Source organism: Macrosteles quadrilineatus, unplaced genomic scaffold (assembly GCF_028750875.1).
Source record: "Macrosteles quadrilineatus isolate MER2022 unplaced genomic scaffold, UCM_ALF_1.0 Scaffold_3__2_contigs__length_128488019, whole genome shotgun sequence".
NCBI lineage: Eukaryota > Metazoa > Arthropoda > Insecta > Hemiptera > Cicadellidae > Macrosteles > Macrosteles quadrilineatus.
The window spans coordinates 122,637,859-122,665,525 of record NW_026542596.1 but is presented as its reverse complement, the minus strand read 5'-3'; the positions used below and the strand labels follow the sequence as shown (position 1 = coordinate 122,665,525).

The 27,667-nt window shown below is 37.3% G+C and overlaps 1 protein-coding gene across 1 annotated transcript; it reads right to left on the bottom strand.

The window, feature by feature from the left end:
- Window positions 1-436: 436 nt before the first annotated feature.
- LOC128991036 (28S ribosomal protein S28, mitochondrial-like) lies at window positions 437-27,382 on the bottom strand. The gene is made up of 3 exons (XM_054413748.1): window positions 26,775-27,382; window positions 25,361-25,482; window positions 437-638 (listed from the first exon to the last, which is right to left on the bottom strand). Exons 1-3 carry the CDS (start codon window positions 27,081-27,083, stop codon window positions 476-478), a joined length of 594 nt encoding a protein of 197 aa, XP_054269723.1. The 5' UTR covers window positions 27,084-27,382; the 3' UTR covers window positions 437-475.
- Between the last annotated feature and the right edge of the window lie 285 nt (window positions 27,383-27,667).

The window sequence follows — 27,667 nt, the reverse complement described above, 5'->3', positions numbered from 1 at the left end:
TGGTTCTCAAAATGGAAACTATAACAGAATTCGTAAGATTACAAAACAAATCTTCAATTTTAAACTCAGGGAAATGATCTGCATTGTTTGGCTGTATGATTTAAGCTCTGATTCGTCGTTCTCCGGGCTCAGGCCAAAACGTGTGCACGTTTCCATTTGTTAATATGTTGTGTTATTGATTTACTCATTATTTTACAATTGTATTTCATTGACACATCAGAAGCAACTAATACACGACTCCAACGGAAGGAAACCAATATATAAAACAAGAAACACTGTTAATTTTAAGTAGGCTAACATAAAATTGATAATTTTAATTTAGGCTAACGAGAAAAATAAGCTCTGAAAGGCACTCAGAGCCAATCTTTGAATTTTTTAGACAAGAGGAGCAACAATGCAACAAAAGGGAGGGGGAGGAGCAACAAAAAGCACAATGTGTAGTAACATAATACAGACTATTTTATTGTAGAAAAATCTATTGCTTTTTGGACATTGTAACTTTAGCAGGAGAAGACACTAGACCCAGCAATATTGCATCTGCCTCCAACAACGTCAAGTCCTTCTGGGCTCCGAGGAATCTAGAGGACAGCTCCAGGTCCTTAATACTCAGTCGAACCCTCGCACCTCTCACGTACTCTCTGAAAATTGGTTAAAAAGTGATATTTAAAACACAGAGGTATGTTCTAGTACAATAACCATATGCTTCAAAAAGGATAGATAAATAATAATTCTCTTGGGTAGCAAGGAGCCTACTTCAGCATTCTTCACTTTATATGAGCAGCTTAATAAACAAAGTATAAGAAACAAAAAAATACAGCTTGAAGAATTTTGTTTTCAGGAAGGAGTAAATATTATTTGTGTATCAGAGCATTGGCTTAAAGAGGATGAAGTAAATTATTTTATACCAGATCGATTTGTAGTGGGAGATATTAGGTGTAGCGTAAATATGAAAAATTGAGGTTCAGGTATTTTTGTAGAAAGTAGAATAGGTTTTGAAATAATAGATGTCAGTAACTTTTATTTAGAATTACACTGTGAACTAACTTGTATAAGATTAATTAATTTGAATAAGGTTGTTTTAAATGTTTACCGATTTCCTGCTGGAGATCTAATACTTTTGAAAGTAGGTAAATTAATTTCAGTATGTGGGGATTTCAATATAGAAATGGGAGCAGGGAGAGATAGGTCATCATTTAAATTCTTTAATTTGTTACGTAGCCTTAATTTGACTTGTACTAATAATAGACCAACACGTGGCACAGCTTGCCTAGATAAGTTTAATGTTATTGTTAATTTCTCAACAGATGTATCAGTTAGACTTACTTAATTCATGGATTATAGAAAATAACCACTCTGTACTATATATGTCAAACCATAGACAAAAAGAATGAAATATAGACTGTCAGCCGTGCTGCGGTTACCATAAGTTCCGGCGCACACCGCTGTAGTTTACGTAGCGCGTACGCTGTAACTACCGTGGCGATCCCAGCGGTGTGCGCCAGAACCTATGGTAACCGCAGCACAGCTGACGGTCTATATTTCATTCTTTTTGTCTATGGTCAAACTCAACTTGTATTTTTGATTGTACTATGCTGTAGAGTGGCAATACTGTAAAATAAGAATAACTTAGGTGTCATGTTTTTTTGTCAATCGAGTCATGTAACTTCTACACAAGATGTCTGTTGTAGGTCTACAAGATAAAAATGTAGTTTCATTAATAAAGTGAATATTGTAATAAAAATCGTCAGTTTTATTTAGCAACCAAACGAATAGTTTTTCTTTACATGGATTAAAGCAAATTTTCGTTTTGCTGATCATAGTGTTTTGCTGTTTAAATTTTTCCATGGCATAGATAAACGAATATCTAATAGTTCTATCAAACAATGTGTTAGAAGGCAAAATGAAGAGGCTTTAACATGTTTTATGGAGAGCTTAAAGTTTGAAAAATGGAACATGTTTGTTAATTAATTATCATTAGGGTAATATTAATGAGGCAACACTTTTTGATGAGTTTCTCAGGAAGTATGTTCAATTATGGCACTCTAGTTCCCCCTTAATTAGTATTAAAAATAACAAATTTAAATCTATAAAGAGTAAACTAAATTGGTACAACGATAAATTTAAAAAACGCAGAGAAAAAATTATGGCAGCATTCTCAATTTATAAACAATTATTAAAGAATAACTGTGAAAACACTCAACATGTTTATAACATCTACCTGAAATGTAAGAAGGAGTACAATTCTGAGCTCAAATTATCCAAAAGAAAAGCTTTTGAAAAACATATTGAACTAGCTTTTAATAACTAGCTTTTAAGATGTAAAGCGGCATGGGAGGTTATCAATCATGAAAACTCACCATGTGTACCAAGTCTGTGGACTTAGATGCTGACAAATTAAATGATTATTTTGTTGATTCAGCTAGGGAGCTGGAAAACAGCATTGATGTTGTTAATAAATGTCCATCGGATCTATTAGGTAGCCCTCATGACATTTTGACTTTTAATTGGAGGGAAGTATCATCAGATGACATAGTTACAATTGTTTCAAAGAACTCAAAAACCATGGATTTTTATTGGCTGTCAAGTTATGTTTTAAAACGGACTATACATTTAATAAGTGAACCACTGGCCTTTTGTGTAAACAAATCTTTAAAGATTTGAAGTTGTCCTGAGTTTCTAAAAATTTCAAAGGTGATACCAGTGTTCAAGAAATGGAATAAACTTTTGCCTCAAAATTATAGACCAATAACTATTGTCCCTGTGATATTGGATCATATGTCTAATATTCTATTCTATATTGTCTTGTTAAAAGCATATGGTTTATGTTTTTGTTATGATGTTTGTTTTAGTGTTGAGATGGCAATAAGATAAAAATGTTCTTTCTTTTATTAGTTTGTTTTATTCTTTTGTGAATATACTACACTGGCGACGAGGATGTCTAGAAAGAAGCAGAAGAGTGATAGGGAAGTTGATGAAGAGTCTCTCAGTGAGTTGGAGAGGAAAATGGAGAAGTTTGTCTTTGAGAAATACAAATGTGAAGAAACAGCAGAAGAGTATATTGAACATTTTCAACGTGTTTGTCGGGTGAAAGGGTTGGGGGGTTCAGATGAGCGTAGTAAGGAGGCGAGAAAAGACTTACTACTGGCTTATGTGGGAAGTGAACCACTCCAGAAGATACAAAATTATTTCATCCCGAAGAACCTTGATTCTTGTTCATATGAAGAAATTAAGACTGCATTTTTCACACTGTATGGTCCAAACCAAACGATTTTCGCTGCCCGGTTTGAGTTTGAAAGAGCTGTTAGGAATGAAAGTGAGTCCTTCACAGAATATTTCACCCGGTTAAAGAAATTAAGCAAACACTGTCGGCATGGCCAAGGCTTGGATGAACGGATCCGGGATCGTTTCATCGCAGGGGTGTTCAATGAACAATTTGAAGTGGAAGTAAGGCATCATTGGCCGGATGGTGTAGAGACCGGTGGCAGTGTTGTCACGGCAGAGAGAGTGTTCCAGCTGGCCAGGTCAATGGAGCGTGCCAGAAACGAGGTGAATGCCAGTAAACTACATCGAACGTATGTTTTGTCAAGAAGCGGCAAACAACTGGTCAAGTGAATGGATGTGAGAACTGTGGCAGATATAGATGTGTCAAGGAGAAATGTCCAGCAAAAGGCCAGGAGTGTCTCAAATGCCGGAAGATAGGACATTTTGCTAGGGTGTGCAAAAGGAAGTTTGTAAGTAAAATTAACACGAAGTATTCCGATGGTGAGCACAGTTCAGATGGGGTGGAATCTGATCTTCATGCTCTTAAGAAGATTTCAAACAGAACTCCACGTGCCTCAATAAGAGTGAATGTCAATGGACTGCCCTGCCTTATGGAATTCGATTCTGGTGCTAGAATTTCTACAATTGGGCAGACATTATGGAAGAAACTCGGTAAGCCCCAGGTTAAACCTCTCTCCGGGTTGACAGGCTATGGTCAAACACCGTTAGCATGTTTAGGCAAATGCTATGTGTCAGTGTGTTTGAATGGGGAAACTAGGAAATTACCAGTGGCAGTAATGGAAAAAGATGACATTCCATTGTTTGGACTTCCGTGGATGGTATCATTTGGAATGAAACTTCCACCTGAAGTTAGTGTAAAATCAAACAATGTAACAAATGATGATGTGAATATTACGGAAGAGGAAGCCCAAGCATTGGTGAAGGAATTTGATAGTGTTTTCTCTGATGGATTGGGTAAAATTGAAGGAGTAAAGGCTAGAATACATGTAAAGAAGGATTTTCCACCAATTGCACTGAAAGCCAGAAGAGTACCCTTTCCTTTGAAAAATTCCGTAGAGAATGAGCTGAACCGACTAGTTGAGTGCGGAGTCTTAGAGAAGGTTGATCCAAGTGAAACAGCAATAGTCTGGTCAACGCCTACTGTAAATGTCAACAAAGGAGGAGGTAGGGTTAGGATTTGTGGAGACTTCAGGGTTACCGTGAACAAGGCGATTGTGCCTGAAGTTTATCAGATGCCAACTTTTGCTGATTTGACAAACAAAATTGCTGGAGGTCGATTATTTACTGTAATTGATTTGAAAGATGCATACTTACAGTTAGAGGTTGCAGAGGAAGATCGAAACTACTTAATAATAGCTACTCATATGGGGTATTTCCGCTACAAACGCCTTGCATTTGGCTTAACTGATGCTCCAGCCAAATTTCAGCGTTTCATGGAAAATCTCCTCAGTGATATCCCTTTGGTTGGGGTGAACATAGACGATATCATAGTCAGTGGAAGAACCAAAGAAGAGCACCTGGGCAATGTCAGAACAGTGTTAAAACGTCTCGAAGCTGCGGGGATAAAGGCGAAGAAAGAAAAATGTCAGTTAGGTCGAAACAGTGTCTACTATTTGGGGCATAAAATTGATCAAGATGGAATACATCCTAAGGAAGATAAAGTAAAGGCATTAAAGGAAGCCAAGACTCCAACAAACAAGAAAGAGCTACGAGCGTTTTTGGGAGCCATCAACTATTATGAGAAGTTCATTCCTCATCTTCATGGTCTTTGTTCAAGATTACACCGATTAACAAGTTCTAAGACTTCTTGGGTGTGGAATCACCAGGAACAAGAGGAGTTTGACAGAGCACGCAATCTGATTGCAGAAGATGCAACGGTTGTTCCTTACCGAGATGATTTGCCCATAACAGTATCCTGTGATGCCTCGGAGGTTGGTGTAGCAGCAATTATTCTACAAACTGATCACGATGGTGTAGAAAGACCAGTTGCATTTGCTTCGCGTACTTTGCAGGAATCAGAAAAGCGATATTCATCAATTGACAGGGAAGCACTTGCTTGCGTGTTTGGAGTGGTCAAATTCCACCAGTATCTTTATGGCAGACATTTTACCTTAACTAGTGACCACAAGCCTTTAGAGAGAATATTTGGTAAACATCGGGATTTGACCAAGACGATGAATAACAGGTTGGTTCGATGGGCTATTTTCTTAAACAACTACGACTTTGATATAAAGTATATAGAAGGTAGGAACAACGTGTTGGCGGATGCACTCTCTAGACTGCCCAGCGAGAGTGACCTCCCATCAAGAGAAGAGTTGTCTGCAAAACTACTGGTTCAGGAAAAGATAGACGATATGGCTCTGACATCAAAGGAACTGCAAGAAGAAACTAGAAAAGATGAGACTTGCAAGCGGGTAATGATGTTTATGGAATCACAATGGCCACAAAAGTTGCCTAATGATCTTTCATATTTGTCTCCATTTTTTCACAGACGGGAAGAACTCTCTTCTGTGAAAGGAATTCTGATGTGGGGAAATAGAATAGTGGTTCCACAGACCCTTCAAAAGAAAACACTACGTGTTTTACATCAAGGACATCCTGGGATTGAAGCTATGCGGAGTTTGTCACGGTTCTATGTGTGGTGGAGCAAGATTGACGAAGACATAGAAACGTATGTGAAGACTTGTAATGGGTGTCAGATGAACCGTCCAAGAGAACCGGAGGTACCTCTGTACTCGTGGAATGTACCAGATGGTCCATGGGAACGGTTACACTTGGATTATGCTGGACCATTTGATGGGTGGTATTGGTTAGTTGGTGTAGATGCATTTTCTAAATGGCCAGAGATATCAATGGTTAGATCTATTACGGCTGCCAGTACAGTGAACAAGTTACGGGAATGGTTTTCTCGCTATGGAGTTCCAAGAATGATAGTCACTGACAATGGGACACAGTTTACGTCAGAGCTATTTGAGAAGTTTTGCAAGGATAACGCGATAAAACATGTCTGCAGTACACCATATCATCCGAAGACGAATGGCCAAGTTGAACGGTTCATCAAAACATTCAAGTCAAGATATTTGTCCAGCAAAGGTGATAGGCAAGATCAAACACAAAGGTTGGCGAAGCTATTGTTTGCCTACAGAAACACACCACAAAAATCTACGAGCAAACCTCCATCTGAACTGTTCTTCGGCAAAAGACTTCGATCTCCATTGGACAATTTGAAGCCTACGGTGAAAGACGTGATAGCAGAATCAGTTTTTAAACAAAAGGAGTATCACGATGGAAAAAGTAGACGTAGGGAATTTTCTGAGGGGGAAGAAGTCTGGGTGCAGAGAGAAATAGGTGCCGGCTGGACTCCAGGAGTGATTGCATCAAGAACTGGTGAGCTATCCTACCAAGTTAGGGTTGGTGGACTCCTGAAGCGAAAACACGCAGACCAGCTACGTAAGAGAAGCGGAGCTTTATCTGAACGGGGAGAAGTGTGATATTGGATCATATGTCTAATATTCTATTCTATATTGTCTTGTTAAAAGCATATGGTTTATGTTTTTGTTATGATGTTTGTTTTAGTGTTGAGATGGCAATAAGATAAAAATGTTCTTTCTTTTATTAGTTTGTTTTATTCTTTTGTGAATATACTACAGTCCCAATCTTCTAAAAAATCATTGAATCGGTGGTTTATGAACAATTAAATGGGCACTTTGTAAACAATAATATATTGACAGATTCGCAATTTGGATTCCGGGAAGGCAAGTCAACTGCTTCTGCAGTTCTAAAAGTCATTAATAAAACAATACATGCTTTTGAAGACAAAGAAATTGTTTCTCTCACATTGTTTAACCTCACAAAAGCTTTTGATTGTGTTCCTCATAACATTTTGCTTAGTAAACTCAAATTTTATGGCATTGAGGATGCACAGTTAGGTTTCGTTCATTCGTACTTAAGTAATAGAAAGCAGTATGTTTCAGTTGGTGGAATGCAATCTGGCTTAAGAGACGTGGTCTCTGGTGTTCCACAGGGCTCGGTCCTTGGACCATTTCTATTTATAATAAATATGTATCAACGATTTACCTCGAAATGTTGGGATTGACTCTGTGATATATGCAGACGATACTACCCTAATCGCCACTCATAAAGACATTCATACTCTAAATACAATGACCAATGAAACCATAAACCTAGCTTCTGATTGGTTTTCAGCGAATAAGCTTAAATGTAATCAGGATAAAATGCAAAATATTTTAATTGGCCTCTCCAATGAAATTGAAAAACACTCAGTCAAATTGCTGGGTTTTTGTATAGATTATAAATTAAATTGGAAAGAACAAATAGAAAACTTCTGTAAAAAGATTTCCCGCTTTAATTGCCTAATCTGGAAAGTCAAAGATTTTGTTACTTTTGATTATTTAAGACGTCACATATTTACTATGGACTAATGCTGTGGGGGCATTCGTCTTATTCAGATGAAATTCTTTTTTTACAGAAAAAAGTCATTCGGACCATTTGTGGAGCGGGTCCTGTGGATCACTGCAGACCTCTTTTCATCAGGCTTAGAATTATGACAATAATTAATTTATACATTTATCAAATTATGCAGTATACAAAAATTAACCTAGACATGAATTTAATATAAGAGAAGATTTTCATTCTCATAATACAAGGAATAAACTACAGCTAGACATAACAGCTCATAGACTAAAAAAAAGTAGCAATAGTCATAGACTAAACTGCATTAATTTTTTTTAATAAATTGCCTGATTCGGCCAGAACTGTATCCTTCAAGATATTCAAATCTAAATTATGAGAATGGTTGATAAGTAATCCTTTCTATGGCATGAATTTCTAAAAACAAAAGTTGATATTGAATTTTGATGTGTATCTACATGATCCTTATTCTCTAGATATGTCGTATTTTAATTAAGTAAGTATTTTGTAAAACTTTGTATTTTATTTGGTAATTTGGAATGTTTTGTATGTGTTTTGACTATGTCTATTCCTTTGTACAAAGAAAGGTCAATGGCAATAAAACTCTTGATTCTTGATGGTAGCAGAAGCCCGTGGTTCGAATTCACTAACTAATTTCATGTTTGACTTGTGTCAATGTTAATTTATTTTGCAAAAGTCAAAATTAAATATTTGTGTTTTTTGTAAACCTCTTCAAGATTATTTGTTAGGAAATATAAATAATGGAGTTTACCAAACTGCAAGTAGGACTTTTTGATGGCAAAAATTGGTCAACTTGGAAATATAAAATATGCATACTTCTAAGAAGCATACCAAAAGCGTTGGACGTAGTGGAGGGGAATCTGCAAATGCCCAAGGAGCTGAATCCAGGAGCAACAGAAGAGGAGAAGGCTAGGTATGATTTAGATGTAGCTAATTTTACCAAGGCTGACAGCATGGCACTGATAGTTATGACAACAAACATGACAGAGGAAACTTTACAAAAAGTTATGCGTTTTTCAAAGGCTAGGGAAGTTATTGAATTATTGAAGTTATTGCTAGGGAAGTCAAGTAGGGAAGTATGTTGCTAAAGCAATATATATAAGAGCAGCTGAGTTTTATTTTCTTAATGTTTTGACTTTAGTTACTATGGAAACAAGATTTAGGCCGGCCACACACAGAACCAGGCAAGGCTCTGTCCCTGTGCCTGTCCCTCTGCAAGGCCCTGTGTTTATGCGACAGGGTATTTTGCCCCGGGGCGTCTTGTGCTACGGGAATTGCACACGTTCTGCGAGTAATCATTGTTAGTCAATGCTATGAGCGCCCTAAGTATGCAACTTTGTGACAGAAGAGTACTGCTAGAGTGTATCACCGCAGTTGAAGGAGCATCAAGGGTAGATCGTTCTACGCTCAACAGAATGCGTGGGCGTTCACTCCAAGTACAATTTTCTCAACCAGAAAGATTCCCACAATAATGTTTCTTTACCCTTCCGCTGCCAACCTGTAGACCCGAGTGCGCATGCGCGGATTTGAAAGTTTGAAAACAAACGGCTGGTACAGAAAACGGTTTGAAAACTTAACCAACAATTAAAAGTATGGCTTTTAAACTGAATGAATAATAAGTACCGGTACTAGATCAAGTCTGGTATGAACTTACAGTCTTACTAGTGGCTTGTAGGGGCAATAGCCCCTATATATATTCTAGTAACTATGTTGTACAAATTACATGTATTAGTCTCATGGGTAACCCTACCTTGAATAACCGTTTAACATTTTTGTATATTGTAATATGTATAGTAGTTGTATTACATACTTGCATAATGCATTTTGATGTCTGCTCTGTTTAAAATAAAAATTCCAAAGGACTGTTCATGCGGTGTGTTTATAATATAAACTTTCTAATCATAATACAACTAAGGAAAATTTTCAATAATAACCTTCATGACTATCAATTATATTTATACATAAAATTTCTTTGAATATAGACAAATTCACTTTGATAAAACACATAGAGATAATGTCATCCTCCAAATTTTAAAATGCTAATTCTATAACAAAATCTCTCTGAAAACATGTGTTGTATAGTATCTATTTTGGTTGATTCCTTGGTCTTTATTTGCTTCAAGCACTATATTAACATCATCTGGCCGCTTTACCCTTCTAAAAGCAACATAAAGTTGACCATGGGTTAAGACTGGTTTTTTTTTAAAATAAATGCCAACTTTTGTGAAGGTTTGGTCTAGCACTTTAATTTATAGTAATAGCGAAAACTAATCTCAATGGGAATTGAATCCTTGTAAACTTAAACGGCATATTAGGGTCTTTTGATATTTAGTTTTTTTTTTCATGTCCAGTAATTATTAAAAGATATCCAGCAATTACTTCTAACTTTACACTTTTTTCAGACATACCTAACACAACCAATCTTACTCCATTAACTAATCCAGACCCTTAAAATTGGGGAAACGTTTATTTCAGCCTTATAAATAGTAAACATATTACAGTACATATTACCATATGCTTTAAATAAAGTAAAACCAGATGTTTTAAAGTAAACAAAGCAGACATGACGTAGATTCCCATGCTATTTAAATGTGAATTATTTTATTCCATAACAACCTTTTGGTGCATAATTAAGTAAAATTAATAATTTTCCCTAAAATTTCATGCCCAGACCTTTAAAATGAGACCTCTCCCAGCTTTCTACGGCCTCCCGTTCGCTCACAATTTCATTGTAAAATTTGGGGCTTACGGTATTAGATATATAGGAGATAAGTCACTTCGCTTTAATACGCACTACAAATCATTCATCTTTGCGCACTGCATATATTAGTCAATGAATTTATTCGAAAATTAACTGGAGCAAAAACTCATAATTAGTTAACTCATGGCTCCACGCTTGCCAACCAGTAGTCAAGGCGACGACGTTTTCTTCAATAGCTTCAACAATATTGTCTTCAGTTAATGGCTTGTTCAAATCAGAAGACCAATCCGGCCACAAGTCTTGACTACAAGACAGCCATTGTGGACCTGACCACCATTCATTGGAGTGTTTCAGATTATCCACCGTTTTACCTCGAGTCGCCATATCAGCTGGATTTTCGTCAGTAGGAACGTATCTAAATTTGTAGATATTAGCCTAGACACCTATTTACTATCAATATTTTTACCTTTGGTAGCCTAAGGTGTCCAAAATTCTTATCTCCTGCGAGACGCGTTTCGCATTAATTACAATGCATCTTCAGTCGCTGTCACAGGTCTTAACATTGCCCACAGAAGTGGTTGTCACAATTTATAAAACATATTAACATAACCGTACAGTTCACGAAACACATATGTATATACAGTACATACATAGTTTTACAGTCGTAAAACTGTATATACATATGTGTTTCGTGAACTGTACGGTTATGTTAATATGTTTTATAAATTGTGACAACCATTTCTGTGGGCAATGTTGAGACCTGTGACAGCGACTGAAGATGCATTGTAATTAATGCGAAACGCGTCTCGCAGGAGATAAGAATTTTGGACACCTTGGGCTACCAAAAAGGTAAAAATATTGATAGTATCATTTTATAAGTACTTTGTATATGTATAAGTACAAAAAGTAAATCTTTTTTATCCACAACACTTACGTATTTTTATTTGTTTTTATAAAATTTTCTATTTGATATAGGCCTACTACTTAAGTAATAGTGTAATAACTCATAAAAATGTTTTTCTTACAGTTTTATTGCTATTAAAATGTTTTTTACTCATTATTGCACAGTTTTTGTACTCCCGGAGGTAACTTCCATGAGCGCCCTTTGGTGTTTGAAAATCAATGCACCCGACGGAAGGTTAAGTGACAACGGTGGTGAGTTTGATAGTGGTATTGTGAGACAAATATTACAGCATCATGGGATTGAGCACAGGTTAACAATGCCATACTTGCCTGAGCAAAACGGCTGTAGTGAGCGAGACAACCGGACATTGGTCGAGACAGCACAAGCAATGATGCACGCCCATGAGACAATACCAGAAATGTTATGGGCTGAAATGGTCAACACAGCGGCCTACATTTTAAACCGAACTGGTCCATCAAGTGTACAAGTGATATCTCCTATTGAGCTGTTGTCAGGAAAGAAGCCAGTATGGTAATAAAGAATCTAAGGAAGGACCATAGCATGTAATTGTTATGCACATGTTCCTAAACCTAAACGGAAAAAGATGGAAAAGAAGTCAGTAAAAGGGATCTTAATTGGTTATGATGATAACGATGGATATCGAATTTGATGTAAGGAAAATAACTCTTTGATTAGATCAAGAGATGTAATTTTTCATGAAGAACCATTATTTCAGAGACCCTTGATACAGTTACAAAACCACGAACCATCAAAATCTTAAAAAGAAAATACTTCAAAAGAAGTAGGAACTGGGGAAAATATCGTTGGACTGGATTCTGAGGAAGAATCAGAAAGAGATGAAAGTCCGAAATACGAGTTGCGAAAGCGTGAAGACATCAAAGCTCCCAAGAGACTTGAAGACTATTTAATGTTTGCAATGTGTCATATGAGTACATACATGTACATACATGAACCGCAAAATTACTATGAAGCAATACAATCTCAAGAAAAGGAAAATTGGAAAAGAGCAATGGATGATGAAGTGAAATCGCTAAGCACTAATAAAACTTGAGCATTGGAAAAGTTACCTGATGGCAATAAAGGTATACCTTGCAAGTGGGTTGAAGTGAAATCGCTAAGCACTAATAAAACTTGGGCATTGGAAAAGTTACCTGATGGCAATAAAGGTATACCTTGCAAGTGGGTATATAAGGTTAAAACTAATCCTGATGGTTCAGTTGATAGGTTCAAAGCAAGGCTGGTGATCAAGGGGTACTCACAACAGAAAGGAGTGGACTATTTCGAGACGTTTAGTCCTGTGGCTAGATTGGGAACAGTAAGAGCTCTGTTAAGTACTGCAGCTAATGAGAAAATGTCACTGAAACAGTTTGATGTTTCTACAGCCTTCCTTTATGGAGACCTATAAAAGGCAGTCTATCTGAAACAGCCGGAGGGATACGATGATGGTTCAGGAAGAGTATGCCGTATGGTCTCAAACAAGCTCCTCGGTGTTGGAATAAAAGAATTGGCAACTTTCTGATTCAACTTGGCTTAAATAAGAGTGAAGCAGATCCCTGTTTGTTCATTAAGAAAGAGGGTGTAAAGAAGCTTCTGCTTGCACTCTATGTGGACGATGGGCTGGTTGCATCAACGGATCCTGAAATGCTCGAAGACTTCATGAAAGACTTGAAGCAAGAGTTTAAAATAGTAGAAAAACCAGAATCATACTTTCTTGGGCTAGAAATAAAGCAAGAAGAAGATGGATCTATAAGAATTAACCAGGAGGGATATACCAAAAGAATTCTGAAACGTTTCGGCATGGAAGACTGTGCAAACCGGCAATGACCCTTATCATAAAGGACACAACAGTAGGGAAAGTAGACCTTCAAGAAAAAGTGTCTAAAGTATTCCCCTACAGAGAATGTGTTGGAGCATGTATCTGGTGTTCGGAACGCGTCCCGATATTGCTTTCGCTGTGGGGAAAGCATCACAGTCACTGGAGAACCCTTCATATGAAGACTGGATTAAAGTTAAAAGGATACTAAGATATTTGAAAGGTACAATGAATTGGTCTTTGGAATATAAATATAAATCAAATCATAAATCAGGACTGCTAGAATGTTACTGTGATGCTGATCATGCTGGGGACAATAGCAGTGGACGTTCGACAACTGGGGTTGTTTGCATGTATAGTGGAGGAGCTATAACTTGGTTCAGTCAGAAACAATCATCTGTAGATATTTTAAGTACAGAAGTTGAAATTGTTGCTGCAAGTGAAGCTTGTAGGGAAATAATTTGGCTTGTTAGATTGCTAAAGGATATGATAAATCTAAAGCAGTTGTCGATACTTTAATACGAGGCATGTTTTTTAAGTAAGTACCGTTTTTAAATTTCTCCGTTCCAGCACTGCGATTGGCATTTCGGACATTTGCGCTGTATATGTGCATCTATTGGCTAGCTTTAGCCGGAAATTCGACAAAAATCGGCCCTGTTTACATCCGGTTTCGAGCAATTCAAAATGGTGCCGCCAAATGAGACTGCCGCCGACTGTGAAGTGCGCGCTGTAATTAGATTTTTAAGTGCTAAAGGCGTGAAATCCATTGAAATTTATCGACAGATTAGTGAGGTGTATGGCGAGAACATTATGAGTGACGGAATGGTACGCAAGTGGGTAAGGGCATCTAAAGACGGCGCCACCAACGTTCATGATGAGCAACGCACTGGGAATTGGGGACATTGACGCCGCCCAGTGCGTTGCCCATGATGGACGTTGGTGGTGCCGTCTTTAGATGTCCTTACCCACTTGCGTACCATTCCGTCACTCATAATGTACTCGCCATACACCTCACTAATCTGTCGATAAATTTCAATGGATTTCACACCTTTAGCACTTAAAAATCTAATTACAGCGCGCACTTCACAGTCGGCGGCAGTCTCATTTGGCGGCACCATTTTGAATTGCTCGAAACCGGATGTAAACACGGCCGATTTTGTCGGATTTCCGGCTAGGGCTAGCCAATAGATGCACATATACAGCGCAAATGTCCAAAATGCCAATCGCAGTGCTGAACGGAGAAATTTAAAAACGGTACTTACTTAAAAAACATACCTCGTACTTTAATACTTTTTAATACTTTTCTTTGAAATGGCGACCATACTAAGTAGGTCGATCCTGAATGAACATAGCAGCAATACGCCTAGCTGAAAACCCTGAAAATCATAGAAGAACGAAACATATTCAGACAAGACACTTCTTTGTGAGAGAAATGGTTTCAGAAGGCAGCCTGGCCGTTAAGCATATGCCAGCAGAATTTCAGTTAGAAGACTGTTTGACCAAACCACAGCAGAGACCACGACTGAAGACCGTGTGTGAAGCTATGGGATTGAAATAAACTTTATTGAAACAGTTATAAACATGAGGGAAAGTGTTGAGATTTAGTAATATCTCTAATCATGTTTCTAACAGTCTGTGTTTATTATTAATTATTGTTTATTAAAGACGATTTGTTAGTGTTAAAGTTTATTTTGATTAAACAACATTCATTCAGGTTTATGTTAAAATATTTTTTTTATAGTTTTCTGGTTAGTGATTATTTGTAGATTCTCAGAATATTCAACAGTTTGGTGTGGTTCATCTGGATGAGTATATCAATTGATATCTTTTGTCCTTATCAGAAATCAATATCTGACAATACATTTGACGTATGTGACAGGTAAACACAATTTTATGACATCTGAAATACAGTAAAACATCAATGATATCTTTTTGAAGTTTGGACCAGGCATGAGAATGTCGTTCAATGAAAAGCCATTAGTAGTAGTTTTAGCGCTGCGGTCAAACACAACATGTATTTTTTAATTCGGGGGATTCTCCTTGAAGGTGAGATGAGGCAAATACTGTATTCAGAGGTGGGAGGTTCTTTACAAATAGTCATATGATCTGATTCAATGTTGTCATCCATAAATTCAGAATAGAGCCTTTGTAACTCGGGTTGATTAGAGAATTTCCTTTCCATAGAGGTAAATCTGAAGTGAACTACATGTGGTCACATGGAACAGTGTAAGGCCTATGGTGATGTTTGGAGCAAGTCTGACACACTTTACTTAAAGGGGCAGTTGTGTGTGTTATTAAGTAATACTAGTGTACATGTTGCTCGAATTCGAGCAATTGCAAAGTATTACCGGAATATTTCAAAACGAATAACAGACATATTTACAATGTGTTTAAAATAGTCAACTCAAAGATTACCGGTGTGTAACTCAGATCATGTTTATCTTCGTTATTGATAAACCTAAAGCAATCCGGCCGGGATTCTCCTTCTTAAAATGCCTCGTTGTACAGGCAACACAGGTCATGATAGAGGACTAATTGAGAACGAAAAGTCGTTTTGGGGTAGTGTTAAAGGGCGCATTTGTAACCTAATAGTTGAGTTTGTACAGGGTCAGGTGCTGACTGTGATTAAGCCTATTACCATAGATTAAAAGAAGTACTCCTTTTATCAATCATATCAATATCAATATCAAGTATTGATATAAGTATATTGATATAAGTACTCCTTTTATCTATGCTATTACGCAGCACACAGTTCTGTAGCTGCGGTCGTTATCACGTTTACGCCTCCTGTCTATGCTTCGTTGTCGTCGCGTCGGATGCATTAAAAAACAACAAATAAACAAATTATAGCTACACAAAACAACAATGAATGCACAAATTTAAATTACAATCATGCTAACACGACCCGTCGTAGCGACACAAAACAATGATAAATACATACAAATTTAATATACAACCATGCTAATTCGATCAGTCTTGGGGGTCATGTTCACACAATCTCAAATAGTAAATAGATGTACCAATGCATTTCATTGAATTGAAATAGTATATTTCGTACCTAGGGCCGAAAAAAAGGTTTTGCCGGCTCGAGGTAGTTTTTAAGTTCGAGACAAAGTCGAGAACTTAAATCGATCGAGAGCTGCAAAACCATTTCGGTCCGTGGTACGAACGTTATTTTTCACCACACTACACCCTATTACCCTATTCACCACTTTAACAATGCACACTGATAGGCCTAGTCAACACAACTATAGCATATTAGATCACAGAGGGAAGTCAATTACGGACCACAAGCTTATTTTTTGTGAATTGATCCTAAGAAAAGAACAAAAGAAACCAAAGATGATCAGATATAGGGATTTTTCAAAATTCAATGTTGACCAAGCGGTAAGAGAACTTTCTGAAATAGATTGGAAAAAGATAACGATCTTACAAGGAGTAAATAATATTGAAAATGCATTGACCAATGAAATTAGAAAAGTATATGATAACCACGCACCTATAGTGTGTAAAAGGGTAACCAAGAAAGTAGCTCCGTGGAGAAATGATATAATTAAGAAACTGACGAGGGAAAAAAATAAATTAAGGAATAGATATTGGAAGTCAAGAAGTGATCCTGATTGGCATAAGTATAAGGAAATAAGAAACAGATTGAATTCAATGGTCTGGCATGCGAAAAAAAGGTTTTTTACCAACAAACTGTCGACAACAAACAACAGCAAAGATTTCTGGAAATGTATAAAGAATTGCGAAGTTTATAAGAACAATTGTATAGAAACTATTGACGGTTTTGAAGCTAATGACATTAATGAATATTTTACAAAAATGGGGTCTGGTATCAAGGCTGATGAAGAAATTATTAAATTTTATATGACTAATAAACAAGATGAAACAAGAAACGAATGTCGATTTAGTGCTGTCACCGAAGCAACTGTAAAACTAGTGATGAATCAAATAAAGTCTAAAGCTGTAGGCAGTGATGAAATATCAATAGACATGTTAAAAGCTGTGAGTCCGTTTGCTATTGAAGCAATCACACATCTTGTAAATGAGTCACTCATCAGTGGAGTATTCCCGAATGCATGGAAGCAAAGTATTGTCAGGCCATTGCCAAAAACAGCTGCACCAACTAAGGTAGAAGATCTTAGACCAATATCAATACTTCCAGCAATATCTAAAATATTAGAGAAAATAGTGATTGACCAGATATCCCAATTTATGAATGACAATAGGCTGCTACCTAAACTACAGTCAGGTTTTAGAAAAAACCACAGCACATGTACAGCTTTGACCAATTTATTCTGTGACATGATTGATGCCAAGGACAAAGGGAAACATAGCTCACTTGTCATGCTTGATTACTCCAAAGCATTTGATTCTATGGACCATAGTATGCTGATTGCAAAAATGAAATATATGGGTTTTAGTGATAGAATCACTACCTGGATTCGCTCTTATCTTATCGACCGAATGCAGGTTACCAGATTGGGTAGTGAAACATCGTATCCCCTCGTCAAAAAACGGGGCGTTCCTCAAGGTAGCTGTTTGGGGCCTGTACTTTACACGCTTTACACAGCTGACTTTCCCAGCTGTGTAAAACATTGTACTGCACACTTGTATGCAGATGATTCCCAGTTGCACTTGTCTTATGAGCCTGGTTACATGAGTGAGGCCATCGACAAGATCAACACTGATCTGGAGAACATCTCCAAATGGTCTAGCATTAATGGGCTTAGGCTAAATCCAGACAAGTGCACTGTACTTCATACTGCCCCTGTGAACCTAGTACAGACACTGAGAGATAATGGCTTGAGCATCAATCTTGATGGCAGGAGTCTGGCAGTCTGTGACAAAGCCAAAACTCTTGGCGTCATTATTGACAGAAATTTGAATTTTAAAGATCACGTCACGCATGTCTCCCAACGAGCAATAGGAAGACTGAGAGGTCTGTACAGGTTCAGAGGTATGCTGCCTGAGGCTGCAAAGCTTCAACTCATGCAGTCACTGATATTGTCAGTAGTCTACTACTGCTTCCCTGCATATGGCAATAGTATCACTAAGGAAGACATGTGCAGAATACAGCGAATTCAAAGCTCAGCAATCAGATTTGTATTCTGCCTTAAAAAATTTGATCATGTTTCCCCTTTCCGTGAAGCAGCCGGGATGTTGCCCATGGAAGCCATGTGCAGGTTTTTGACGTGCTGCATGACTCACAGGGTACTGACTCTCCGTGAGCCCGACTATCTTTGCGAGAGGCTTTCTGTCCGGGATGAGGTCATACAACGTAGGACACGTCATGGTGGGAGGCTTCACTTTCCAAGGGTCACCTTGGAATTGGGAAAGAAAAGTTTCTCATATTTCGGACCCACATTGTACAACGGACTACCCGAGAGCCTAAAAACCGTTGCATCCAACAATACCTTTAAGATTAAGATTAAAAAGTTTTTAAAAGATATGCATGTTTAGTTGTAAGTGCAATAGGTTAATGACAAAAGTTGTTCTGAAAAACTGACATGTATCAGAGAAACGCTGGCTAATAAAGACGTTTTTATTTATTTATTTATTTTATTTAACTACAACTTTAAGGTTATGTGAAGAAATAATTTGAGGAATCAGCAAAAATAAAAATAAATAGTTGCTAGGCAATGGTGACAAAAACACAATTCTATTGCAATTCTATGGATTTTGATTGTGTATTTAAAATGCATGTTTTAAGTAAGTAAGCGGACAGCTGATTTTACGGCCCCGGGATGTAAAAACCTGCTCGGTCCCCAAATTCCGATGACAGCTGGCATGGCCAGCAAACCGTAACTTTCAGCCACCAATAAACGTATGTAATACAGCCAAAAACATCATAGTGTGGTGAAAAATAAATAACAGCAATTAAATTATACAGCTGATCAAAATGTAAACAATTATGTTTTTCGTAAGGATAACATGGGAACTTTCAAAGCCACTGGGGCAGAGGCCAAGGGATTTTTTTAGAGGCCAGTTTGCAAATCCACGCGACACGCTCTTTCCAATGAGACTGTAGTATATTTGATGATTTTATGTATTCAATATTATATTTGTAAAACAGCGTTTCTTGTAGGAAACCAGATTTGTATAAAATGTAAGTGTGTGTTAGTGTGTGTGTACATCACGCCACGTCTGTGACGTCATATCAGGTGATTTTTAATAAATTCCCATTGGCTGCCGCGACCACGCTATACCCGTGCATCTAACCACTACGTCAGTCCGTCCTAGTCCTGCAACCGTACACCTTTATCCCGGTCCGTGCAGCCCGTGGTATTATCTAATTATGTAGTTTTTATTTCTCACTAGTCCCGTCTCCTGTCAAGTTAAGACGTCGTCACACCGGCGACGTCACACTGGCGACGAGGAAGTTACAGTGATAACGATGGCGTTATTAAGAACCTAACTATTCGTGTGTGCGGTGTAACTGTTCGACCGTATTTTTATAAGTATTAGGGTTAATGTCCGATTACGACAACCCAGTGTTAATTTTATCTCGTGTCTTCTTTGAACAAGATACAATGTCTGGAATCATCGGCGGAATCGGCGACTTTGACGGGAGTGAAGAATCTTGGACCTCGTACGTTGAAAGGTTTGAGTTATTTGTCGAGTGTAACGGGATTAGTGATGCCAAAAAAGTGAGTACTTTATTGACAGTAGTCGGGAAGAAAACGTACAATCTATTACGCGATTTGTGCACGCCCGATAAACCTAACGCAAAATCTTTTAAAGATATAGTAAAGTTAATTCAGGATCATTTACATCCTAAACCATCATTCATCGCGGAACGTTACAAGTTTAGTAAACGCAACCAATTAGAGGGGGAAGGAGTTGCCGAATACGTAGCAAATTTGAAGAAGATGTCCACGCACTGTGAGTTTGGCGCATCGTTGAACGACTTTCTTCGAGATCGTCTAGTTAGTGGAATAAGAAGCGACACTATCAAACAGAAACTGTTATCAGAGTCCAGTTTAACGTTTGATCAAGCTGTGAAAATCGTCTCATCAGCGGAAGCGGCGGAGAAGAATGCAGCGGCGTTGACGGTCGGCAGCAGCGGCGGCAAGGTGTTGCGAGTGGCAGCGGCACAACGACGACGAGATTCAGGGAGCAGCGGCGGCGCCCAGCAGCACAATCAAATGTCAAAGTCAACACCTCGACCTCAACACAAATCAGTGCAGTGTTTTTGTTGTGGTGGCTTCGGTCACATGAGAAATGAGTGCAGATTATTGGGTGTTGTGGTATGTCATTTTTGTGGAAAAAAGAATCATTTATCTAAAGTGTGCAGATCAAAGCTGTTAGGTAAGTCAAACAAAACTTATACTTTTAAGAATGATAAGAACAATTTGAAAACTGAAAGGACTAATGGACAGTTTAGTAAAAACAACAAAATGCATAACTTTGTTTCTGACAGGAAATCTCAGATAAATTCTAATGATAGTTGTGATGAGTATGTTTACGATATTGCTACACTATTTCAAATTGAGGACGAAATTGAGGTAGATAATAATCGTAATGTCAACGTTAAAGTAGCTCCACTTAAAATTGATGCTATTGTAGAAGGTAAACAAGTCACGTTTGAAGTTGACACTGGAGCTAGTGTCAGTGTTTGTAGTGAGGATTTTTACAACAAAAATCTGTCATTTTGTAAATTACAGCCTAATGATCTATCCTTAAGTTCGTATACTAACGAACCTATTGTCCCTATTGGTAAAATAAAAGTGAATGTTAGTTACCAGGATTTCAAGGATAACCTAGATCTGTATGTGATTAAGAAAGGCGCACATCCATTAATGGGGCGTAATTGGCTTCAAGTATTAGGGGTAAATATATCGTTCAAAACCAATTTGTTGAGTGACAAAAATTTTAAGTTGTTATCACACAATGAGCAGTTTGACAAAATCGTAGTTGAGTTGGAAAAAGAGTTTCCAAAAGTTTTCAGTGACAAGTTAGGTCAGTACAAGGGAGATCCTGTAGAGCTTAAGTTAAAAGAGAATGCTACTCCCAAGTATTTCAAACCTAGACCGATACCTTTTTCGTTGAAAAGTAAAGTAGAGGCAGAGTTAGAAAGATTACAAACTGAGGAAGTTTTAGTACCTGTAAGTAGCTCATCTTGGGGGACGCCTATCGTCCCAGTTTTAAAGAAAAGTGGGGAAATTAGAATCTGTGGGGATTTTAAAGTAACTTTAAATCCATTCCTAGAAGTGGAAAAATATCCTCTACCTAGAATCGAGGAGCTATTTGCTAATTTACAAGGTGGACAAACCTTTAGTAAAATTGATCTCAGCCAAGCTTACATGCAGCTTAAGTTAAATGACGAGTCAAAGAAATTATGCACTATCAGTACTCATAAAGGGCTATTTTCCTATCAGAGAATGCCATATGGTATCTCATCAGCTCCTGGCATTTTTCAAAAGGTCATTGAACAGACACTCCAAGGGTTGGAAGGTGTGGCAGTATTCTTGGATGATATTTTGATTACAGCTAAAGATACTAACACTCATTTGAGTAGGTTACGGGAAGTTCTCACACGGCTAAATGATAAGGGGTTTACCATCAAAAAGAGTAAATGCAAGTTCTTTTCAGACAAATTAGAGTATTTGGGATTTTGTATCGACAAGGAAGGTCTCCACACCTCCCAAGCCAAGGTTGAAGCAATAGTAAAAGCACCTGTACCTAAGAACGTAACTGAAGTAAAAGCTTTTATTGGTTTAGTAAACTACTACGGAAAATTCATTCCTAACATGTCTACCATTCTGAGTCCTGTATATAATTTGCTTAAGAAAAATGTTCCATTTAATTTCAATGCTGAATGTATGCAATCTTTCAACAAGGTTAAAGAATTATTGACAAATGCCCCTATTCTTGCTCATTATGACTCGAGTTTGCCTGTAATATTAGCAACTGACGCAAGTTCAACAGGGCTAGGTTGTGTGTTAAGTATCAAAACAAGTGAAGGAATAGAGAAACCTGTTGCGTATTTTTCACGTACTTTGTCACCCACTGAAGTTAAGTATAGTCAGGTAGAAAAAGAAGCTCTGGCCATTGTTTTCGGTGTTAAAAAGTGTAACCAGTACTTGTATGGCAGAAGGTTTACCTTATGTACAGATCATAAACCATTAATAAGTATTTTTGGCCCTAAGAAGGGGTTGCCTGTTTTTGCAGCTAGTAGGCTACAAAGATATGCTTTGTTTTTGTCAGGCTACATTTTTGACATCAAATATGTTAAGTCAGTAAGTCATGGTAACGCAGACGCTCTGTCACGATTACCACTACAAGTTCCACATCCAATGGAAAGTAATGATTTCCAATGGCAAGGCACATATTTAAACTGTATTTTTGAAAGCTCAGTGCCACTAACCTTTGAACACGTTAAAGTCGAAACGCAAAAAGACCCTATTCTACACAAAGTGTGTAGCTATGTCCTGCATGGATGGCCTAGTTTTTTGCCGGAAGAGAGAGGTGATATGTTACCTTATTTCCAAAGGAAGGAAGAATTGACTGTAGAGATGGGCATTTTAATGTGGGGTTACAAAGTCGTGGTTCCTAATTCTATGAGGGATTATGTTTTAAAAGAGTTACATTGTAGTCATATGGGAATCGTAAAAATGAAGTCAGTAGCAAGGTCGTATATTTGGTGGCCAAATATAGACCAAAACATAGAAGCCTTAGCAAACAGCTGTTCTTCCTGCCTTATGGAACGTTCTAACCCAACTAAAAGTTTCTTGCATAATTGGCACTATCCATCTAAGCCCTGGGAAAGATTACATCTGGACTATTTTGGACCAATAAGAGGCAAAATGTTTTTAATTGTAGTTGATGCTCATACTAAGTGGCTGGAGGCTTTTGAAGTAGGTTCCACCTCAGCCAAACAAGCAATTGTACATTTAAGAGATTTATTTGCTAGATTTGGTTTGCCAGTAACTTGTCACAGTGACAATGGTCCACCATTCACATCACTTGAGTTTAAACAATTCCTAAAGTCAAATGGAGTAATACAAACTTTCTCACCTCCCTATCATGCCCAATCAAACGGCCAAGCCGAGAACTCAGTTAGATATGGTAAAACTAAGCTTAAATGTGCACTAAATGACAACACTGATTTTAATGTTGCTCTAAGTCGTATATTGTTTGACTATAGAAACTCCGTGCATGCTGTTACCAATGAAACTCCAGCTATGCTGATGTTTAAACGTCCCCTAAGGACCAGGTTAGATTTGCTAAAACCTAACTTACCAAGTCATGTTGAGTGTAAACAAAACAAACAAAGAGAGTATTTTGGTGGCAGTAAAACCAGAGTTCTGTACCCAAATCAGTCTGTATTAATTAGAGACTACCGCTCAAAAGATAAATGGGTAGAAGGTACTGTACATAGGAGATTGAGTAATGTTTTGTATGAAGTTAGACTAAGTTCAGGTGTTGTGTGGAAGAGACATATTGATCAATTGGTAGGTTTGCAGGGAAGTAGTAACAATGACAGGAATGCGCATTCTGAAACCGTATGTGAGCCGGCAGTGTTACCATCAGCTGATCCCCCCAAAACTCCGTTACAGCAATCCCACTCCCAATCTAAAAATAGACACAGCGTATCCACCCGATCACCTGATCGTAGTACTCCTGCTACACTTCCTTCCCCTCCTCACCTAGCACTCCCATGGTCCGTTCTCCACAACAATCGCCCATTGTACATCCCCAAACACCTGTTACTACAACAGCACGTAGATATCCCAGTAGAATAATAAAACCAGTCGAACGCCTTGATTTGTAAAAATTGTATGTGTGATTTTTGAAGTTTGTTTTTGAAATTAATAGTTTTGTTTTACTTGTTTTAAACTTTTATATTTGCTGAGATGTGTATAAAAATTACACGGGAGGGATGTAGTATATTTGATGATTTTATGTATTCAATATTATATTTGTAAAACAGCGTTTCTTGTAGGAAACCAGATTTGTATAAAATGTAAGTGTGTGTTAGTGTGTGTGTACATCACGCCACGTCTGTGACGTCATATCAGGTGATTTTTAATAAATTCCCATTGGCTGCCGCGACCACGCTATACCCGTGCATCTAACCACTACGTCAGTCCGTCCTAGTCCTGCAACCGTACACCTTTATCCCGGTCCGTGCAGCCCGTGGTATTATCTAATTATGTAGTTTTTATTTCTCACTAGTCCCGTCTCCTGTCAAGTTAAGACGTCGTCACACCGGCGACGTCACAGAGACGTCAATGGATGAAATCGGCTAAGAAATGGCGGAGGAGTTCAACCGACAAAGTTTCATGTAGCGTATTAATTATATAGATTAAGACTCTTAACTAACTCTAAGGGCTCACCACTCAGGGCACTAAGCAAATATTGAAACTTATTCACTGGGGAGAAAGAATTATTTGCATTAACAGAAGCTTCAACAATATTGTAAAAACTAACCCACTCTTCATAGTTACCACTAAATTTGGGCAACTCAAATTTAGGCAGGCGCAGAGATGCTTCAGATAGTAGGTGTTACAACAGATTCAACTGGTAAAAGAACTGGCTGCACACTAGATTTTTTTACTTCATGTCAGATCAAAAAAGTTACCTATGGGTCTCGGCTCGGGTCAAAATCAGGTTTGTTCAAAATCGATTTGCTTTAGAAACTGTTATTTTTTTTTTTATAAAATATCGATTTTCGAGCCAAGCAGAGCCTGGCCTACAAGCTTGAGAGGACTGAAAATCGAGCTTGAGCCGTGCTTTATTTCCGTGATAACATTGCGACCGCAAGGGGCGTCTGCGAGGATCACGCTCACGAGGTTGGAAGATTAACGATTTTGAAGCGATTGCGGATATCGACAAGAACATTTATTCTGCTGTTTTTATGTTATTACAGTAAACTTTATTATCACTTACTTTTGGGAGGCAAATAGTCTCTTAGGCAAATAGCCAATAAATGCAAGAAATTACAAGGCTAAGTCGACATGCAATTTTCAGTGCAAATAACAGTAATAAAATTAAATAAACAAAAAGTGATCAATAAATAGCAACAAAGGTTAGACATATATGCAAGATTTACAAAAGCTAGGTAGCCTATAAATTAACAATAAATTATGAAAAATGAAAAAAATCAATGTTGTGACAGACGATAGTATAAAAATATGAATAAAATGCAGTGTCAAAATTTTAATATAATAAAACTCACTCCTTGTTTTTGGCTGGTCTTGTCACGACACAATGAAATTTCCATCCAAAGTCCACATACAAGTCATCCTCAACAACATGAAAAATTGTACCAGATACCACTTTCCCTTCAGGATCACCAAGCTGAAAACATTTGAAAATCAAGAAATTTTTGCTTAAGAGCATGATAAATTTTTACAATAGAAAGTTACGTATAGCATTGACTGTCAAAGGTTACTACGTTAGGTATTGCCTACAGAAAGATTTATTTGCTGAAACATTTTTCATTGTACAAACCCCCATTCATTGTTTCCGTTTTGTTTTGTAGGCCTAACCCATTTTATTTAGGAGGCAAAAATTTGTACATAAAACAAGTATTTAGCCTATGTTAATTTTTGGCACTTTTTAAACATTTCTACTTTAAATACTTGAACAAAAAACATGGCTTCTTAGTGCATACATTTTTAGTCTAAAAACCAGTGTGGGTATATTAACAAAATTTCCAGTAGTGTTTAAAGAATACCCCTTGTTTGCAAACTGAAAGAATTGATGTTTCCTTAAATAGGGCGTCAGACAGAAATCGTTTAGATTTACCAAAACCAATCTTTAAAAGTGACCTATGAGCAATATTTAGAGGTTCGAGCAAACTTTTAAAACATCCCCCCCAGGCTATAATCCCAAATGAAAGCAAAGATTGGGCGTAAGCAAAGTAGGCAATTTTAATTTGTTTTAAGGTTAGAATTCCATTCATTTGTCTAAAGGCAAACGTGTATTTCCTGACCACTCCTTACACTTTGAATATGTTCAGCCCATATATTCCATATTCAGCCCACAGCTTGCGCATTTTTGATATCGTTATTTCATTGTGTTTCACCCACTATTTAATTGTGCAAAAACAGTCTGGAAGTTGCATAAATTAACGAGTCGGTTCATTATAACCTAACCTTTACCTTCCTAATCTAACCTCACTTCAAAACACTTAATACAGTCACGAATCCACATAAAACCCGACCTACCTTCCTCACATGCCTAAATAAGAACTGATTATTTGGTTTCAAAACAAATTGATTTGATTTCATTCCGCATTAGATCAAGTATAAACAGTTGTTTGCTCTTCTCACTCAGTCCTCACTCCTCACTCTTCACTCAGTACGGACCCGTCCAGACCACGCCATAGTACCATTACCTTCAGTACCGCTCAATTATCCTTGTCAGATTCGTAATCCTAACCTTCGTTTTACGGCCGCTACCGCCACTTAGGAATCTCTCCGACCAAAACTGATTGCATTTTTGGATTCAGCGTTAAAAATACTGTAAGTAGACATATAAAAATTACATCATATCCCAGTGTAAATACAGTAAATATTTGCCTGCATTTTATGTATAATGTTTAATGATCAAATAAATCTACTATAGCCTATCTACTAAAAACTTACGTCAATGAACTTTGAATTTTTTAATAGACTTAAGAATGTTGGTTCTTCAGTTGCTATGATTTCATCTTGCTTAGAAAATTTTTCGTAAGATTTGGCAAATCCACCTTTTTTATCATCTCCAACCGTAGTTAAATTTTCCATTGTTTGAGGTGTGCAATAATGCCTGACACTAGGCCTATCAAAACTAGGTTTAGGCCTAGCCCAACTTAAACTTATCACTGAAGATTTAAATTTGTTCATACTGCAATGTCTACCAACTAATAATAATGATTTTCCACACATAACTGACTTAGCGAAGGAAAACACCATTTTATGTAGTACAATCACAATTTTTCACAATATTAACACATAGCCTAGATGAAGTAATGTTAACACTTCTAACAACAGTTAAGGTGTAGGCTAACCTAAAAATGCTTAAACAAAGTTGTTATCTTCTTATGAGCAGATCAATCCCCAAAACGATGTAGGCCTAATATAAATCTTAAATTAATTATAATGTTGCTGATATTTATATTAACAAAATATTACTATTTAGTTAAAGGTTAAAAATTTAATTCAAACACCAAATTTGTCGACTTATTCACACTTACACTACACTACAGTCACTCACTCACGAGTGCTCACGACACATTACTTCTACTTTCTCAACGTTCTCAACAATAACAATAACAATCTCACTCAATCTCAACCACACTCACACAACTCAGACTGGCAGACTGAGACTGGACTGGATAGTGATGGATGGGGGCAGCACAATTTGTTTTTCAGGATTTATTTTGCCAACGTGTAATTTAGAGGCTTCTGATTGTTTATAACGAAGGTTTAGTACTTGAAAAATTATTTTTATTCATAGAATAAAATTATAAATGCCTCAAATTCAATTTTATATTTTT

Bases quoted from the DNA above. Each gene is read 5' to 3' on its own strand.
- LOC128991036 (XM_054413748.1), bottom strand. From the start codon at position 27,083: ATGGTGTTTTCCTTCGCTAAGTCAGTTATGTGTGGAAAATCATTATTA. The intron at 25,483-26,774 runs GTAAGTTTTTAG...AAATGTTTTCAG, and splicing joins AAAATTCAAAGTTCATTGAC to CTTGGTGATCCTGAAGGGAA. The intron at 639-25,360 runs GTGAGTTTTATT...ACCAATTTTCAG, and splicing joins AGACCAGCCAAAAACAAGGA to AGAGTACGTGAGAGGTGCGA.